Raw genomic sequence first — 20,534 nt, forward strand, 5'->3', positions numbered from 1 at the left:
CATTTGATTTGAGTGACTCCTAGTGGTGGAAAAAAGCAAGGCAGGAGAAAGTGTGGCATTACAAACATATATTAAAATATTCTTCCACTCACTGTTTCTATAAATAAGTGTTGGGTACATTTGTAAAACCTTTATAAGAGCTTGAATGTAGCCTTGGTGTACAACTTTAAAAAGAGAGGGACTCTTTAAGCACATTTTATCCTGCGGATCTATGTGATGTCATGATTTGCCAGCTTTAACAGAAGGGGGAACTGTCGCTCTACTGTTGTTAATTATAAGCTCAAATGCAGAGGCTCAGTTACTGAACAGTTTTGAATTATCCTGTGTTGTGCGACATTTGAAAAATAATTACGTAATATTTCAAGAAACAGTCATTTGAACAGCACTTAAATTGGACATTACAGAGCATTGGAGAACTTAAAGTTAGCAACAGTCGAATTGTACCTTTGAAATCAAAACATAAACAACAAATTGAACAGAAATGTCAAGTCAACAGAGTTTTTTTAATGTAAAAATACATCATTGTGTTTCAGCTACAAATCCATGGTTACCGTGTTTGAGATGATAACAGCATCACCAATTCACACGCCACTCCACTTAGAAAATGAATATTAGTCTAAAAAAAAGTAATAAATACAAAATGGTGTAGATAAAAAATGTTTTAAAAAAAAGATAGATGCTCGTACCTGACTATTTAGAAAAACACTCATCTCTTGTAATACTTTTAAACCTGAAATGTACATTTCAGAAGAATACAATAATCTCAATAATGGATGTAACAGGAGGTGAGGCAACTCAGTTTCACCCCTTTGCAGGTGCTACCTCAACTTCAAAGTGCGATAACATTGTGTCAAGAAAAAACATGGATCCCCTTGTATAAATAACAAACTATTAACAATTGTTTGTTAATTCTATATAGAGAGAACCAGTTACAGCCATGGAGAGTCCACAACTAACATTCTGTAATACTGAGGGAGAAAAATGTAAATGATAATAATAAAATATCTCCCAAAAGGAGACGGCAACATTTATTTAAAGCCACAATCCTTAATGGGAACCAACAGCCCACTGCTAATCCACTTTGGATGTTTGAAGGATGAGGTTAGATCACTGTCATTACCGTTTGTCTGTAACAAGCTTAGAACAGTGTATGTGCTAAAAGGAATGTACTAAATACTGAAACAATAGATAATGACAGTGTCAGTGCATCTCACTGTGCTTAGAAGGCATCTAAAGTTACATTCCTTGTAAACAGCAAAACAGAGAAGGCAATACAAAATAAGGATTGTGCCTTTAAAATAACCATCACTTAAAAGTTACATGATTCAATCAGTACACAACCATGCTTTAAATAACTGATAGTTCCAGCTGCATTCAGGAAACATCCCAACGTTTAACGCTAAGCTTGTGAAGTGTGAGGAAATGTTCTAATATAATAAATATGTTTCCCTTATTCTCAATGCTCACATGTACAGTATCAAAATACAAATATTTAAAAAGAAAACACCGTTTAAAAACCAACTGACAGAGTCACGGTGATAGCGAGGCTCCATTTCCATACAGAGACAGAAAGAAGTTAACCCAACACCGTTCCAAGACTTTGCTGCTAAAACACTCCATAAATAAAAGTCATACTAAAAAATAGAGCTTTTCTTTCGTTGATCAGCAGAACATACTATAAAATCCAGTGTCTTTGTCATACGACCACCTTGCCCTTGATGTCCAGCTTGGTGTTTTCACTTGCTTTGTTCGACTGCTCCTCTGTGAGAGTGATGTAGGAGTACACCAGGCTGCCCGCAATACTGCAACACACACAGCAACCACGAGTGAGAACACTAACACTTGTACAAGAACACCATATGGACAATAATGTTGTATTCTTCTGATAGGCTGGATAACAACATATAGTGAGGTGAGAGAGAGGCTACTAAACCTTTTATCTGAGTGTAAGAGTGAGACTTGAAAGAACGGTTATTTGTTTCAAGCTCCCTATCTCTGTTTCTTATCCTATATCTAATAGAACTGCTCGGGTCTTGATAGATTGAGTGGGGAAGTTCATGAGATCTTTCTAGAGGGTTATCAAGAATAACTTTTATCCAATGACCTGTTCCCTCTCTGTCTGTGTCTGTGTATTCTCTTGTTCCGATTAACCCAGCCAAATCTTTTTTCTTGTTTTGTATCTATATCTACGCCGGGATCCGGAGTCGAGGCTGATCCTCTTGCTGTAGTCCTGTGTCTTGGATCCTCTATCCTGAGTTCTGGATTAAGTCGTGGACTTCGGGTCATGGCTGAACCTGTCTCTGCGGTCCTGCCTTGGGTCTCGTCTTGCTGCTTCCCTGATGGCTTCCACAGGATTGTAGCTGACATCCTCGTGGATTCATCTTCTTATTACAGACACATGCATTTCCTAACATTCGGTCTATATGCTGTAAAATGTATTATCTCTTCGATTTACACACGGCATCTATTGCACGTCTGTCCGTCCTGGGAGAGGGATCCCTCCTCTGTTGCTCTCCCTGAGGGTTCTCCCATGTTCTCCTTAAACTGTGGGTTTTCTCTGGAAGTTTTTCCTTGTACGATGTGAGGGTCTAAGGATAGAGGGTGTCGTTTTTCTCATACTGATATTCTGAACAATCTGTGCTGTTGTATTTGCTGTAAAGTGTCTCTACTGTAGGCTATTTTTATTATATGTACAGCACTTTGGCTCGACCAAAAATCGTTTATAAATGTGCTATATAAATAAAACTTGATTTGATTTGAATCAGCATGAACATGTTGCAGCACATCTTCAATCATAAAAACGCATCATACTTCCCAACAAGATCCAACTTGCACTAATACATTTCTGCAGCTGATTGGCACTTTAGTATAAGTGATATCTGTGGGAGAATATTATTTAGGAGTTCCCAGTTTAAGGAGGCCAAGTCTGACTCAATACTAGTGGACCCTCTCCAACTAGCTCACAAAACGTTCCTAATGACAAATGTAATGGCAATCCACCCAAAAGTAGAGATATTTTAGTATGTAGCTAAGTAGTTGATGTAGATGAGTGAAGTACGAGAACACTAGAAAAAATATTTGGTCGAGCCTGGGTGTATTTGAAAAAATCCATCCTTATATAAAAACAGGTAGACATTTCATCATTCATTTTATCATTATATACCTGATATTCAAACCAATGAAGTTTGTCCAAGAGAAGATGTAGTCTCCGCTGAACACCATCCCGATGTATGTCACCAAGACATTCTGTAAAATTAGGAACATATTATTAAGGCTAATTGTTTTTTTACCGTGCATCTCACCATTACATCACACTTGTCTGCTGTTTACCTTAATGCACCCCACGATGGTAGTTGTTAATGCAGAGTTGTATTGTGTACACAGCACAGTGGAATACATCAGAACGAACCTGAAAAACAACAATGTTATCATGTTACTCATGACTCAACACTTGCTCAAGCATAAAGTCAGATTTCACAATGTGTTAATGAGAAACGGTAAACAAAGAGTCATTGTGAGCTTCAGAAGTAAGTGGAGCTTTGGCCTAGGATCCAGCTGTTACTAATAGTGATGCCACAGATATCTAGTATAATCCAGATGTTCAAATTCTGGCATAAAAAACACAACCCTTGCGCAAGCATGCACGTCACAGAGAAGCTTTGTCCAGTGTCCTTACCCCATGATGCAAGACATGATGAACAGGGCGAGGAAGAACATATCTGACCAACCATCATATTCCACCGCCTGAAAGAGAAGCACAGCATAAGAAACAGCAGAACTCTAAAGGTCAAAATACACATACAGAAAAAACATATCAAAAAGGTAGGCAACTATGTATATACATATATACATATATATATATATATATATATATATATATACACATAAATATTCCGTGAATAATTGTGCAATATGGATGCTACATCTTCAGAACTGTTACAGGCCGTGTATTTTGTAAATTGTGTAATTCTTTTTTTTTTAAAACATTTTTTATCTTTAATATTTCGTTTTTTATGCATACTTCTTGTTAAACATTAAGCTGTCTTTGGCTCTTTTCTGCTGTAACAAATGTTAATTTCCCCTCTGTGGGACGAATAAAGGTATTCTGATTCTGATCCGATTAAAAAATGATCTGAGCCTAAAATATTCAGGTTATTTAGTACAAAAAGTCATTCCTTATAGGTCTGTCTGGTGTTTAGTGGAAGTAAGTAAATCAAGATTTACTAAGCAGTTGTTAATCACATTTTAGGAAGTTGATGGCATCACCTATTACGTTCTTAAAGATTCAACACTGAGTTTCCAATGACCTTAAAAGGTAGTAGTCTGCATCTCATGAGGTTTTCCAGTCAAAGGAGGCTGTAGGCGCTGCTGTAATAACTCTAGGTGCATAATGGCAGCTTTGTGCCTTTCTGGCTGCTGGGCCCCAGCTGGGCAAACCAGAAGGTCTCTGCCAACACTGACCAACTAACAGCAGCACATACTTACAGCACACACCCAGGACTACCTATGTGCACTCAGTATAGTTCAGCATTAAACCTCATCAGTTACAACTATATAAGCTACAAAGACTCAACTTGGTAGTTTAAGTTCAAACACTTACATTTCACAAATCGTATGAATAAACCTTCTGTGATTCTCGATTTCAAGTAAAGATAATAAAAAATAGAGCAGATAGAAAAGAAATATAGCAGCAACCAGAGTCAAACTGCGTACCTTCTGAATATCTCCAGTCAAATGAGCCAAGATTATAGTAGGAATGATCATAAATAATGCATTATAATACAGCAATCCGTACATCCCCAGCTCCTGTGAGAAAGAGCATGGAAACAGGAACATGAAAAACATGCAGAACCAGAACAGAGAGGGTTATTCACAATTCTTTGAGAGCATTCCTCACTAACATGCATGGCCAGCACACTGGAATACCTGGAACCTCTACGTTTTAGTCTGATTTGGTTTCACGTGACTCCATCTTTCAGTCCCTCGCAATATCACTCCCTCACACACCTCTCTGTCTTGTGCTGTGTTAGCAGATGGTGCTCTATAGACATCACAGACTAAATCTGGATCCAGTTCAGCGTCTGCTGTAATGTGAGAACTGAGCAGTGTGCTCATGTGACATAAGAAGCAAACTAAAACAAGCTACTGACCATTTGTGACCCAACAGTCAAACTGTAATTAGCATGAGTGTTAAAAGTAATGCAAGAAAACATGCAAACCAAATAGAAAAACAGGGACGCTTTCTCTACAAAAACATATAAACAGTGACAATCTAATTAATGTAGTGGGGAATGGAAATAACTGACTCCTGGTACACAGAGTACCTTCAAGCCAGACGCTGAAGGACAGTATGGGTTCTCTACATTCACCAACATCAGCTCATGGCCAAAAACAGCCTCAGCCCAACAATGATTGCTATTCATCAGATGGAGCTGCCACATACCTTTGCATCTAATTTTTGTTTGACATAGGCTCCGTTGGCTGCAGTCAGCACGTCGTTCATGAGAATGAAGACGTAGCCTTGCATGTCAAAGGACAAGTCGGCACTATAGAGATGAGAGAAAACCAAAGAAAGTTTTGATAAATGGAGCGTTGTCAGTAAAAATGTAGCTTTGGACATGTTGTGTTTCAGCAAGGTTCCTTTTATTACAGATAAACATGTGTGTAATTACTGTAAAGACAATATTACTTAAGTGAGGACATATGTCAGGGCAGGACAACCCTTTGTAGTGAAGGTAATTTCGGTTAGCTTTAACAGCCAGGACACCTGGATGTAGGAAGACTTACCTTGCGGCTATGAACGCCCCGAGGATCATTGTAAATACTGTCAGCTGGACTGGCCTGGAGAATTTCTTCCTGCCAAAGGTTAAAGACAGTAGAGCAATGAAACTCTATCTGGTTGCTGTGAGTTGTAAATTAAAGCCACAAATATAGATCAAAGACGCGACTAGTCTTGGTATCCCATCGAGTAAAAGACAAGTGGGCTTTCTGTCACATGCACACTTACTTGAGCAGCATTCCCTCTGCCATCATTGTGAACAGTATGGAGAACCTTCTGAGGACAGTAAACATCGGCAGACTGGTGGAAGAGGACATACATGGCTTTAGCTTGGTTTGTTTCTTTAAGCTTTTTAATAGAAACCTGGTATGGCAATATCAATGCCAAAATAGACTCGGTAACATTGTGAAATTGATAGTTCTGATTGTTTGAAGTGGGGGTTTATGAGGTACTACAAAATCTGTGTTTTACCTATAGTAGCAAGCCTCGGAGAAACAGGTAGGGGTAGCAGCACAGAAGTTAAGCAATGTCCTGCTTCTGACAGTGTGGTTAACATACCTAAAAAAACGACCTACCAATACAAGCATATTATATTTAGACTACTTTAACCACTTTACCTTGCCATCAGACAGTCCTTTCAACAGGTAACTGAAGCCATTATCTATGCTCTCTTCATAGCCACCGGACTCCACCGATCAAAACAGTAATTTTACCCCCGCATAGCACAGTAGTTTGCCTATTGCTGCCTGTGATGTTTTAACAGTGAGATTACTGTTTTGGTCAAAAGGAGACTGGTGGCAAGATAAAGCAGTGAAAATATTCTAAATATAGTTTACACTTAACCAGATAGTGATATTTTTAGGTCGCTCTTTCTCTTTAGGTGGCTAAAATACACTTTGCTGTTGTGCTGGTACAAATGTATCATTATTTTCCAAACTGGAATACACTGACTATAGGAAAGTACATTATATAACCCTACTTCAAAAAATCCAAACTACCCCTTTCAGGGAGGCATGATTGATGTTAGCGAGCCCAAAGCAACCTCCGAGGCATTTGATCGGCAGAAGATACAGGGTTCCCAGGTCAAAATGCAATATATTTAAAAGTGTCCCTAGTGCTATTAACATGCTTTATTTGGACAGGAGGTAATTATTATTCTGCACCTATTTTACTCCGACCGTTTTTTACTCATGCTTAGCATTTCTTCTTGTCCAATTTTATTTATTTAACTCCCATATATACACAACTTTTTATAGACTAATATTGTTGTACTGTTGCGTGTACTGTCATTGTTGATCTGAGTTTTCCCAATTGCTTCAATGATGAACTGATCTGAATGAGCTCATGACAGTGAATGTTACTCCCTCAAACCATAATTCAGACCTAATTAGTTTAGAGATGCAAACTTACTTCAGCCTTTTGGTACTAAACAGACCAGTGATTTGATTTCCCACATAAAGGAGAGGTAGAGGAAACGTCTGCAAATGAGGTACACATAAATGAAAAACTGTCTTGAACATGGTGAACTTAATACTCGATGAATGGACAGATGATCTCACCTTCCGAAGTATGCTCTCATCACAGTCAGGGAAGGTGATCACCCTCGAAGCCTTGCCCACCCACAGCACAACCACTGTGGCAAACATCTGCACACACATTCAACAGAACATTACTTTGCTTTCAGGGGTTGATGTGTAATTGTGAAATCGTGACAAAAGAGGGGAACAAACATTCAACTTACTTGTCCTATTCCGACACATATTGAAGAAGGGAACCTGGAACAGCAGAGTTGAGAACAGCTTACAGGCTGAGCATACTGTAGCTAACACACTAAACACACTCACGTTGAAATATAAGTTAGAGTTAGCTTCCTAAAAATGCTACTTTAAATGTATATCCCATGTAGTTTTGTATACAATCTCGCTAGCCAAAAGTTGCCGTCAGTCAACAAGCTCCATCGCTGTACAGCCGACACAACTTCATTTGATAGGCTAGCTAACAAGGTAGCTTAGCAACTTAACTGTTTACTGTTCAAGTCGCTACGAATGATCGTTACCTGTAGTTGGTGAGGACACTTTTGTTCACCACGACGATGAAAAACGAGCTCACGCCGTAAAATCCAGCGGCAAACAGCTTCACAAACAGCGTTAGAGGTGTGTCCGCCATCCCCACTGCTCATTCCTCTCTGAGCGTCGCCTCTTCCTCTGCCATCACTTCAACTGGCTCTCGCTCTCGCTCTCTCTCTCTCTCTCTCTCTCTCTTTCTCTCTTTCTCTCTTGCTCTCTCTCTCTCTCCCTCTCTCTGACACACGCACGCGCGCACATAAACACACACACACACACACACGCACACACACACACACACACACCGACGTATCACAACTTCCTCCTCAAGTCTTAACACAATTTACACTGAGAGGCGAAGTCCCTCCCTTTCCGGGAGCCTCCATGGGACCCCGGAAGCGTAAAATTATACATTGAAATCAATGGAGAGAGAAAGGTTATCTTTTGATCCCGTTTGAATTGTGCCACGAATGACACATATGATGTTTGTCAATTTAAAAGAATATTTTGCAAGTCAAAAAAATTAAAATGTGTCGTAAAACTGTGAAGTTACACATTTTTTGTGTGTGAAACCGCTGAGTGAACTACAGGTCTCTGGTCTCGCACAATACGCGTCACCATCACAAAGACGGCTGTCACGTTAGCAAATTTTACCTGTTTCTTTCAGAATGAGAATAAAAGTATAAAACGAGGTGAACATCACTACAAGTCTGGACACGTTGAGAGCTGTACATACACGAAAGGGGAGTTAGTCGGTTCTGTAAGAGCAGCGGGACCGGCTTTACAAGATGTTGGTGAGTAATATGAGTGCAATGTGTAACGTTAATGTCAGCTCGCTAACATTAGCTAACAAGGTACACTAACGTGTTTTGTTTCAGTAACTAGTTTTCTCCTTAAAGGAATGGTATGCTCATGACACTCATTTTTAAATAATTATCATCCGATAAAACAGACCAGTCTCTGCCAGTCTCTCTCTTTTTTTTTTTAATCCGATGACATTATCAGTGATTTTAAACTGATTATATACCGAAATAACATCAACACTGTGGGCGCCGCCATTTTCCGGACGTGACGTAAACCATGCGTTTGGTTTTCGAAGACAGGTTGATCTCCATGTTATTTACTGTAGTTTCTCTCTTCAAATATGCCTCACTGTATCGCGAAATATTGCCACAATTCTGATAGGAACAATCCACGGAATGCTCGGTTCCATCTGTTGCCAAAAGGTAAGCGTAAGAAGTACATTCGGAGGCAGTGGCTAGCGAAATGTGGCCGGCCCGAACCGAGAGATTCACAGGCTCATGTATGCAGCGAACATTTCACATTTCCGGACGACTACTCTGAGAGTATGATAAAACATAACATGGGATTTATGGAACAACCATTACTTAATGGAGATGCAGTACCATCGGTCTTTCTGGTGTCATCACCGACCAGGACACCAGTTCGGCCAGTTGAGAAATCGCCCTCTGCAAGTGTGAAGCGACGGAGGAGCAGAAGTAGTGCTCGGAGTAAGAATAAGGTATGTTATAGCGCATTTCCATTGCAGCGGCTAGCCCCGTTTTAACGTCCTTTAGCGTCCAGGCCAGGACAGTTTTTGGTGGCCTTTCCATATAGCGTAGTACCGGCTAGTGTGTATTTTACCCCAGTTTTTTCCGGCACCATAAAATCGTGATTCTATGGCCAGGGACAACGAAGCTGAGTATGCTAAACTAGAGAGGGAATCGCTAGCAAGGGTGGTACTACATGCATACATATAGTATCTTATATCATCTTCCCATTATACACACATGCATTTCCAAACATTTGGACTACCTATGTTGCAAATGTATTATCTTTTCAATTTACACACGGCATCTATTGCACGTCTGTCCGTCCTGGGAGAGGGATCCCTCCTCTGTTGCTCTCCCTGAGGTTTCTCCCATGTTCCCTTTAAACTGTGGGTTTTCTTCGGAAGTTCTTCCTTGTACGATGTGAGGGACTAAGGACAGAGGGTGTCGTATTGTCATACTGATATGTATGGCTGAATTCCCCCATCCAATCTCTTCACATTGGTCAAAACTTGTTCCTCTGCTGACGAGTCCGAACTGAAATACTCCACCATGTTTCCGTGTGTTGACAAAGTGAACGCATGGATGACGTCACGACCATCACGTGACTACTGAAAATGGCAAACATGGCGGCGGCCAGACGGAATATACAGGTCTTGATAAAAAAGAGCTATAAAATCATTATTTACCGGGGAATATCGCTGATTTCTTCAGGGTATGGTTTAAACATAACGTTTCACTAAATACTGAAGTTTTGATTAATTATCTAATGAGTGGACCATTCCTTTAAGAACTTCGTGGTCTCTGTGTATGCTGTGGATAACATTAGTGTTCACAAGAACAAGGTACACTCCCGTGTTTTGTTTTAGTTGCTCTTCAGATTGAAGCGGCCAGTTTTATATCGACTATACTGTATGTGTGATCTCCTTTTACATCTCGTTGTGTCATTTGAGTTTATTTGCTGTGTGTAGATTCAAGGGTTTTGGTTATTTTGTCAATTTGTTTGGTTATCTCGGCACAGCTGTGTGTGACTCCCATCCATCCATCCATCCATCTTCTCCCGCTTATCCGTGGTCGGGCGACATCAACCAGCTCTGACTGGGGGATCCCAAGGCGCTCCCAGGCCAGCGAAGAGATATAATCCCTCCACCTGGTCCTAGGTCTACCCCTTGGTCTCTTCCCAGCTGGACGTGCCTGGAACACCTCCCTAGGGAGGCGCCCAGGTGGCATCCTAACTAGGTGCCCGAACCACCTCAACTGGCTTCTTTCGACGCGAAGGAGGAGCGGCTCAACTCCGAGTCCCTCCCTGATGACCGAACTTCTCACCTTATCTCTAAGGAAGACACCAGCCACCCGGCGGAGGAAACCCATCTCGGCCGCTTGTATCCGCGATCTCGTTCTTTCGGTCATGACCCATCCTTCATGACCATAGGTGAGGGTAGGAAAGAAAATGGCCCGGTAGACAGAGAGCTTTGCCTTCTGGCTCAGCTCCCTTTTCGTCACAACGGTGCGGTAAAACGACTGCAGTACCGCTCCCGCTGCTCCGATTCTCCGGCCCATCTCACGCTCCATTGTTCCCTCACTCGAGAACAAGACCCCGAGATACTTGAACTCCTTCACTTGGGGTAAGGACTCATTCCCTACTTGGAGTGGACAGTCCATCGGTTTCCTGCTGAGAACCATGGCCTCAGATTTGGAGGTGCTGATCCTCATCCCAGCCGCTTCACACTCGGTTGCGAACCGATCCAGTGAGTGCTGAAGGTCGCAGACCGATGAAGCCATCAGAACCACATCATCTGCAAAAAGCAGTGGTGCAATCCTTAGTCCACCGAACTGCAGACCCCCCCCCCCCACGACTACGCCTCGAAATCCGATCCATGTATATTACAAACAGGATTGGTGACAAAGCGCAGCCCTGGCGGAGGCCAACCCTCACCGGAAATGGGTCCGACTTACTGCCGAGGACCCGGACACAGCTCTCGCTTTGGGAGTACAGAGATTGGATGGCCCTGAGTAGAGACCCCCTCACCCCATACTCCCGCAGCACCTCCCACAGTAACTCCCTGGGAACCCGGTCATACACCTTCTCCAAGTCTACAAAACACCGGATAAGCGTACTCCCAGGCCCCCTCCAGGATCCTTGCGAGAGTAAAAAGCTGATCCGTCGTTCCACGACCAGGACGGAATCCGCATTGTTCCTCCTCAATCTGAGGTTCGACAATCGGCCTGACCCTCCTTTCAAGTACCTTGGAGTAAACTTTCCCGGGGAGGCTGAGTAGTGTGATGCCTCTGTAATTGGCACACACCCTCTGATCCCCCTTTTTGAAAAGGGGGACCACCACCCCGGTCTGCCACTCCTTCGGTACTGTTTCCGACTTCCACGCAACGTTGATGAGACGTGTCAACCATGACAGTCCCTCAACACCCAGAGCCTTCAGCATTTCCGGGCGGATCTCATCCACCCCCGGGGCTTTGCCACTGTGGAGTTGTTTGACGACCTCAGTGACCTCCCCCCGGGAGATTGGTGTTGATCCCCCGTCATACTCCAGCTCTGCCTCTAACATAGAGGGCGGAGTTGTCGGGTTCAGGAGTTCCTCAAAGTGTTCCTTCCAACGCCCCAACACTCCATCAGTTGAGGTCAACAACGTCCCATCCTTACTGTACACAGCTTGGATGGTTCCCTGCTTCCCCCTCCTGAGGTGTCGGACAGTTTTCCAGAACAACTTTGGTGCCGCCCGAAAGTCCTTCTCCATGTCTTCTCCAAACTTCTCCCACACCCGCTGCTTTGCCTCGGCCACGGATGAGGCTGCTGCCCTTCGGGCCTGTCGGTACCTTGAAACTGCCTCGGGAGTCCCCCGGGATAACAAATCCCTGAAGGCCTCCTTCTTCAGTCGGACGGCTTCCCTGACCACCGGTGTCCACCAGGAGGTTCGAGGGTTACCGCCCCTTGAGGCACCTAGGACCTTGAGACCACAGCTCCCCACCGCGGCTTCGGCAATAGAGGCTTTGAACACCGACCACTCTGGTTCAATGTCCCCAACCTCCACAGGAATGCCCGAAAAGCTCCGCCGGAGGTGCGAGTTGAAGGCCTCCTGAACTTGGGCCTCCTCCAGACGTTCACAGTTCACCCGAACTACACGTTTGGGCTTACCAGGTCTATCCAGAGGCTTCCCCCGCCACTCGACCCAATTCACCACCAGATGGTGATCAGTTGACAACTCCGCCCCTCTCTTTACCCGAGTGTCCAAAACATACGGCCTCAGGTCCGATGATACGATAACGAAATCGATCATGGACCTTCTGCCTAGGGTGCTCTGGTACCACGTACACTTATGAGCATCCTTATGTTCGAACATGGTGTTTGTTATGGCCAATCCATGACTAGCACAGAAGTCCAGTAACAAACCACCACTCCGGTTCAGATCAGGGGGGCCGTTCCTCCCAATCACGCCCCTCCAAGTGTCTCCATCATTACCCACATGTGCGTTGAAGTCTCCCAGCAAGACTAAGGAGTCCCCTTCAGGAGCCCCATACAGGACTCTTTCCAGGGTCTCCAAGAAGGCCGAATACTCTGAACTGCTGTTGGGTGCATATGCACACACAACAGTCAGAGTTTTCCCCCCCATAACCCGCAGGCGTAGGGAGGCGACCCTCTCGTCCACTGGGGTAAACTCCAACAACGAAGCACCTAAACGGGGACTTGTGAGTATCCCCACACCCGCCCGGCGCCTCACACCTTGAGCAACTCCGGAGAAGAATAGAGTCCAACCCCTATCCAGAAGTAAGGTTCCAGAGCCGACGCTGTGCGTAGAGGTGAGCCCAACCAGATCCAACTGGTACCGCTCCACCTCCCGCACAAGCTCCGGCTCCTTCCCCCCCAGAGAGGTGACGTTCCACGTCCCCAAAGCCAGCTTCTGCCGCCCGGGTCTGGTCCGTCGAGACCCTCCGCTTTCACTGCCACCCTTCTGGCAGCGCACCCGACCCCATCGATGTTTCCCGTAGGTGGTGGGCCCGCGGGACGGAGAAGCGGAGGTGTTGCCCACGTTGCCTTTTCGTGGCAAGCCCGGCCACGGTGTGTGACTCCCTCGTTGATTAATTAATAAACTACACACTGAGTCTAGATCCTGACCAAATCCTTTTTTATTGTTGATCAAATGTTTTTCAAAAATGTATTCATACACATTTAAAAAAATACGATGTACAATCACAACCAGTACAACACAAATTACAAAAAATACAGAAAAAACAAACAACAACAACAATCAGACAAGAGGACAAAACTATGAAAAAATAAACCCTCCCACCCCAGATCCGGACCATCCTTGTATTATTGCTTATTCAATCTATTATAGCATGCTAACAAACATGGTACTTACTTTATTTTTACAGATCTGCATGGGAGATGATGGCGCGATGCAGAGCGCTGTCTGTGATTGTGCACAGGGGATGTACAAATGCAGCCACGCTGCAGCATTGGCAATATGTGCCATGTGGCAGATCAGCTCCACAGATGTTGAGTGCCAGTGGAGGAAGCCTGGCACTTCCAAAGTAGTCCAGCCGGTGTCTCAACTTTACCAACAGTGAGAGGAGACATACAACCCACTGGCCAGAGACATCGCCACTGAGGATGTAGACTGGTTCAGGTCTGCACTGAGGGGCGCACAGTTTGGCATGGCATGGCTTTTGTCACCTGAGCCAGAGCCGCGGCCTCAACATCAGGCCATTGTCACCGTGCCGGAGCTGGTGAAGGGGCATGGGGGTCGGGGGCTTGAGGCAATTCTTGCCTCAATGCGACTGAGCAGAGACCAGCAAGCTGCCATCCAGACAGCCACCGGAGGACAGCGGACAAATCCTCAGTGGCAGTTACACAGGCGGGGCAGGTTGACAGCCAGCAAGTTTGGTGCTGTGCTGCGGTCGGGACTTTCATCTACTCCATGCGCGTCCCACATGAAGAGGGTGCTCGGGGGGTACAACTTGGACGGAGTCATGGCTGTCAACTGGGGGGTTGTAAACGAGGCCGAAGGGGTGAAGGCTTTTGTGCAGGCCTATCGGGTAACAGTGTTCGAGTCTGGTCTCTTTGTGAGTGAGTCGGTGTTTTGGGAGCATCCCCCGATGGACTTGTGCAGCCATCTGCCCTGCTGGAGGTGAAGTGTCCACCATCATTATACATGATGGTGTATATAGGATATATATATATATATTTGTATACATATCTGTAAATTGTATAATTTTATTTGATTTAAAAGTCTTTTTGATCTCTCTGTCTATAAACACAAACTGAGTAAGATTGACAATAAAGTTGACTTTGAAAAATATATATATTCTTTATGAAAATAGTTGACTGTTGGAGAAATGAATCCAAATGAAACGTTGGACTGAACTACAACTACGCCTTTAAATCTCTACGGACTGTTTTTCAGTGGGATGGCAAGTTCCTATCTTTAAACATTTATTAGTTTTTTCTCAGAACAGATTTGATTTTCTGAAGTTAATTTAACTTTGGCGACCATGTAAGGTCATTATTAAAAGGTACAATCAATTTGTTTAGGGTTGACTAAAATAATGATAAACATTCATTTGGATAATTTACTGACAGAATAAGAAACTCAATAATGCTCTACTCACCTGTTCCCTTTTTATAAAGTGAAACAGTTGAAACGATAGATTTAATCAACTTAAAAACAACCTTCTCCAAAAGCTATCAAGGAATATACCGAATACTTATTTTAGAACTTTATTACATATTATTTGTATATAGTTTGAATGATCCATAATTGACAGAAGCTTGTGTTTACACTGACCAGTTACTCATATCTTAATGTCTTTGTAACTTCAGTAAACCACTACCTCACTCATTTTTTCATTCATCACGGTTCAGTGAACTAAGTGACACATGAACCAGTTTAATCATTATAATAACGTAGGATTGCAACTCTTTGAAACTGTAGGTGGCTCTTAAAAGAGCCGTTGTGTTTGGGTGTGCTGGTCTCAGGTCAGTCGAAGCCCTCTCTCCGCGGATGCGGCGGGCCAGCTGGATGTCCTTGGGCATTATGGTGACCCTCTTTGCTTGGTTCATCTTACTGGGGGGCAGCTACATGGATGTCGGTGCAGTCCACAGTCATTGTGCAGTTGAAGGCAGAATGAATGTATTATTGACTCCGAATGAAGCACAACTTCACGTCATACAATACATTGGCTTTATTTGTAATTGTGTACAAAAATAAAGCATTGATTAGCAAGCAGGACCTGCAGGAACAGAGCACGGTGATGGATGGAGCTGGGAAGAGAGAAGAATAAAGAAAACAGATCAACTTTATTATCGGATATTAAAAATTCAATTTCAAAACAAGTTGCCGCTCCTACAGTTTTCTAGTGTGTAAAGATGATTTCACATGACCTATGCAAAATATCACACTCAATACATGTGTGTCTCTGGGGGGTGCATTGTGCCTTTGATGTATATAAATAATATACCATAACCAAATTACGTACAGTGGAAATCAGGTTGCCAGAGCAGGTCAGTCCAGTGTGCATGTTCCTCAGGGTCTCAGCAGTTACAGGTGAGGTAAAGAAAATAAAAGAGAAAAAGCTCAGTAACAACACTTTAAAGTAACAACACTTTGAATAATTATCTCTTCTAATAATTTTCTCTCAGTAAGCACACAACTACAGTCTTTCCAACAAACAGATTGACTCACCCTTACTGTCATCACAATGAAACACGTCCAGAAGAATGTCATGCAAAGCTCCCTGCCTGCCTTCGACTCTCCCTGACTGCTTCCTTAGCACCCGGTGGATGGCGCAGTAGGCTACTCTTCAAATGTTTCACGAAATACTTACCATCATGACTACTCTTACTGTTTAAAATGTTGGTTTACTTCATGTAATAAAATAATAACTTCATGGTGAGGCTACTAAAAATGACAAGGCTAAGTAATGTAATGCTAACTAACGTGCTCGCTACTCGTCGCTACTAGCTATGTAGCTAACTTGACTATGTTCCATGCAAAACATGTGTATTACCTGATATGTCTGATCCAGCGACTCCTGGTCCTTTCATCAGACGGGAAGCGATAGAACGAGCAAGTGGTATGATCACTTTTGTGATTACAACCTGGTACAAAGCACACAGGCATCTTGTAAAAGTGAATTTATTTTTAGCAATCTCTTATTTATTGGAGGGAATAAATCAGTTATGAGATCTTCTTCTTCTTCTTCGCTTTAATTACGAGTCGCAACCACTTGGAGCATTACTTACGCGACCCAGAATGGGATTTGGGATTTGTAGTCTTTCTAGTTGCGTATTTTTCATAGTCTTATATTTCAACAGTTTTACGACAAAATGTGAGTTTTTTGACATGGAACTTATTGTTTAAGATTGACAAACATCATATGTGTAGTTCGTGGCACAATTCAAACGGGTTCAAAAGATACGTTTTCTCTCTCCATTGAATTCAATGTAAATTTTTCGCTTCCGGGGTCCCATGGGCCTGAAGTAGATGGGCGTGACTTCGCCTCTCTATACAGTGTAAATTGTGTTAAGACTTGAGGAGGAAGTTGTGAAACGTCGGTGTGTGTGCGTGCGTGTGTGTGTGAGCGTGTGTGTGTCAGAGAGAGAGAGAGAGAGAGAGAGAGAGAGAGAGAGAGAGACAGTTGAAGTGATGGCAGAGGAAGAGGCGACGCTCAGAGGAATGAGAGAAAACATATCTTTTGATCCCGTTTGAATTGTGCCACAAATGACACATATGATGTTTGTCAATCTTCAACAATAATTTCCATGTAAAAAAAAGTCACAGTTTGTCGTAAAACTGTTGAGATATATAAGACTATGAAAAATACGCAACTCGAAAGAAATCCCATTCTGGGTCGCGTAAGTGATGTCATAGGCGATAATAATGCTCCAAGACTGGTTGCGACCCCGTTGCGACTCGCAATTAAAGCAAAGAAGAAGATCTCCCTCCAATAAATATAAGAGATTGCTCCAATAAATTCACTTTTACAAGATGCCTCTGTGCTTTGTACCAGGTTGTAATTGTAGATCATTCTCATATGATTAAGTTTGTCCTTTGCAGGCCACCGTAGCTGGTGCGCCACACGGTGGTCGTGTTAAGGTAATACGCATTCAGTTGTTAGTCGGCATGCATGTTCACTGCACATGCTGTGATCATAAATAAAGCCACCACTTGCCTATGCATTGTGTATTCCTTGTACATACACACATGCACGTATTAAGGAGTATTGACAACTTCTACATGGTGTCAGAAGACGGCACGAGCCTCTCCTCTCATCAGGAGAATTTTTTTTCAACGGACCGTGCTAACGCTAACTAGCTGGCTGAAGCTAGCCCCAGCTACAATGGCGGATGGATTTCACTGTCCGGACCCTGTTACGTTTGAAGGAAATGTCGCGGAGAGCTGGCAGATCTTCAAGAGGGAATATGAAATCTTCATCGCCGCAGCGCATCCAGACAAGGCTGCCAGGACTAAGGCTTACTAGTGATGGGAATTCCAATTCCTTTCGGGGACACGAATCTTTTGATTCAGTTCACTTGAAAGATTCGTTCACTGATTCGTTCACCGGTTCGCGAACGACATCTGGTGATTTGCACGTTCGCGAACGATTCGTCTTTGTACTTAGTGAGTCTTCACTACTGCCGAAGTCCGTACAAGAAGTTTGCTGGCGTAACATTTATGATATTAAAACACATTTTACACCTCACCTTGTTGCCCCATGAATTATGCTCTGGGAATAGGCTACATATTATTTAAGAAATATAATTGGCCATTGTTAAATCTCTCATAAATGTGTGCCTGACTATACGATGTATTACAGCAGGCTAGCACGTTATACTTTCAAACCCATGCATGGACTATGTGCTTAAATCCAAAAGCATTAAACTCCATTTGGGCGAGTTCAAAGTGAATACAAAAATATATCCTCTACATCGGTGACGATTTATTCATATTCTATAGTATGTACCCATCTATGTTTACCTTTAGCTAGCGGCTAAGCTAGTGGGACGCTACGGAGCCCAGATATCCGCCCTCTGAAGCTTTTAGGGCCGACAGGGAGAGGAGAATGTCCCGCTAACGCGGTGTGTGTGTTTCACATGAGCGGGACGCTATGGAGCTCAGGTATCCGCCATCTGAAGCTTTTAGGGCCGACAGGGGGAGGAGAATACAACGCTGTGTGTATTTATTGCTAAGCTAGCGGCTAAGCTAGCTGGACGCTACGGAGCCCAGCTATCCGCCCTCTGAAGCTTTTAGTGCCGACAGGGGGAGGAGAATGTCCCGCTAACGCTGTGTGTGTTTTTCACATTAGCGGGACGCTATGGAGCTCAGGTATCCACCATCTGAAGCTTTTAGGGCCGACAGGGGGAGGAGAATACAAAGATGTGTGTATTTATCGCTAAGCTAGCTGGACGCTACGGTTCAGGTATCCGTCCTCTTTATTGCGGACAGGTTGAGGTTGAGGAGGATGTCCCGCTTCTGTGTGTGTGTGTGTGTGTGTGTGTGTGTGTGTGTGTGTGTGTGTGTGTGTGTGTGTGTGTGTGTGTGTGTGTGTGTGTGTGTGTGTGTGTGTGTGTGTGTGTGTGTGTGTGTGTGTGTGTGTGTGTGTGTGTGTGTGTGTGTGTGTGTGTGTGTGTGTGTGTGTGTGTGTGTGTGTGTGTGTGTGTCGGAGCTCAGGCTCTGATTACAGTAGCTACACTGTAGGAAACAGTTCTGAACTGTTTCCGCCAGTTCTTTAAGTTCGTCGTTCGCGAACAGCGAACGAATCGTTTTGTGGGAGGAATCAGTTCATCTCGTTCACTTCAAAGATTCGTTCAAAAAGAACGAATCGTTCGCGAACGACCCATCACTAAGGCTTACATCCTCCTCAATCTCGCTGGACCAGAAGCCATTGAACGTGATCGATCCTTTATGTATGCAGCTGAAGTGCGCGCGCCAGGCCCCGACGGTGCGGTGATCTCCCCAGCTGAATCAAGGCAGGACCCAGACTGTTTGATACGTAAATTCAGTGAAATATGCAACCCTCAACATAACAAAATAATGGAAAGGCACAAGTTTCATTCAAGAAATCAGAAGCAAGGTGAGAGCATCGAGTCATTCATCAGCGATCTGAAGATAAAAGCTAAAAGTTGCCATTTTGGTGATTTAGCTGAGGAACTAATCTGTGACAGAATAGTATGTGGCATAATCAATGATTCTTTAAAAAAAACTCTGTTGAGAGACAGTGAACAGACACTTGCTAAAGCTGTTTCAGTCTGCCGTATACATGAAATGACAGAGGAAAGCAGCAGGACGTTAGCCGTTCAAGCTACCAGTGTTGATGCAGTGAGACCTGTTTCTAGCAGAAAGTATCAGCCAAAGCCACAGTCACTCGCTCACTCCCAGAGCATCTCTAACTGTAATAATTGCGGAGGCAGCAATGCGAGAAAAGTGTCCAGCTTTCGGGCAAAAGTGCCATAACTGTGAAAAAGTGAATCACTACAAAAAATGCTGCAAGTCTAAACCACGCAGCTTCAGTCATTCAAATAGAAATAATTTTAAACAATCTGTACATGAAGTAACAGTGGAAGAGCCCACAACACACAGAGAAGACACGTTCTATGTGGATGGCGTAGATATCGAAAGACGTGTTGATAGTGTTAATCCTCAATCTAAAGACAAAGAAGAAGGATTTGTTACAATTCACATTAATGGCATACCAACTGAAATGAAAGTTGACACAGGAGCTAAATGCAATGTGTTGTCTCAAGAAACGTTCACACAAGTGACCAATGGCGAGCAACTTGTGAAGCAAAAGACTGCTATAAACCTTGTTGCTTATGGAGGAAGCAGGATTGAGACCAAAGGCCTGGTCACACTGCCTTGCTGATTAAAGGAGCAGCACCATTCGTTGCCTTTCTTCATATTGAACAAAGATGTGCAGCCACTACTGGGATTTCGGGCATGCGTGGACATGGGAATTGTCACATTGAGCAAAGATGTCCACCAGATCACTACGGAAAGCAACATGGATTTCACCACACAGACACTCATGCAGTACAAAGACCTGTTTGATGATGAACTTAGAGAACTACCAATCACTTACTCCATGCCAGTTGATCCTAGTGTACAACCTGTGGTGAGACCTGCCCAC

General features: G+C 43.5%; 1 protein-coding gene across 1 annotated transcript; it reads right to left on the reverse strand.

Moving 5' to 3' along the window:
• Positions 1–484: 484 nt before the first annotated feature.
• LOC117445880 (nucleotide sugar transporter SLC35D2-like) lies at positions 485–8,172 on the reverse strand. Its single transcript, XM_034081800.2, has 12 exons — positions 7,836–8,172; positions 7,521–7,554; positions 7,339–7,425; positions 7,190–7,257; positions 6,008–6,079; positions 5,788–5,856; positions 5,444–5,546; positions 4,714–4,806; positions 3,677–3,744; positions 3,331–3,409; positions 3,164–3,246; positions 485–1,802 (listed from the first exon to the last, which is right to left on the reverse strand). The coding sequence occupies exons 1-12, from the start codon at positions 7,943–7,945 to the stop codon at positions 1,697–1,699; spliced, it is 972 nt and encodes a 323-aa protein (XP_033937691.1). The 5' UTR covers positions 7,946–8,172; the 3' UTR covers positions 485–1,696.
• Positions 8,173–20,534: the final 12,362 nt, after the last annotated feature.

The sequence above is a fragment of the Pseudochaenichthys georgianus genome, chromosome 4, assembly GCF_902827115.2.
Source record: "Pseudochaenichthys georgianus chromosome 4, fPseGeo1.2, whole genome shotgun sequence".
Taxonomy (NCBI): Eukaryota; Metazoa; Chordata; class Actinopteri; order Perciformes; family Channichthyidae; genus Pseudochaenichthys; species Pseudochaenichthys georgianus.

Excerpts from the sequence above, each read along its gene's own strand:
- LOC117445880 (XM_034081800.2), bottom strand. The coding sequence starts at position 7,945 with ATGGCGGACACACCTCTAACGCTGTTTGTGAAGCTGTTTGCCGCTGGA. Across the intron at positions 3,247-3,330 it reads CCATCGTGGGGTGCATTAAG|AATGTCTTGGTGACATACAT; the intron begins GTAAACAGCAGA and ends CTAATTTTACAG. Across the intron at positions 1,803-3,163 it reads TTCATTGGTTTGAATATCAG|TATTGCGGGCAGCCTGGTGT; the intron begins GTATATAATGAT and ends TGTGTGTTGCAG.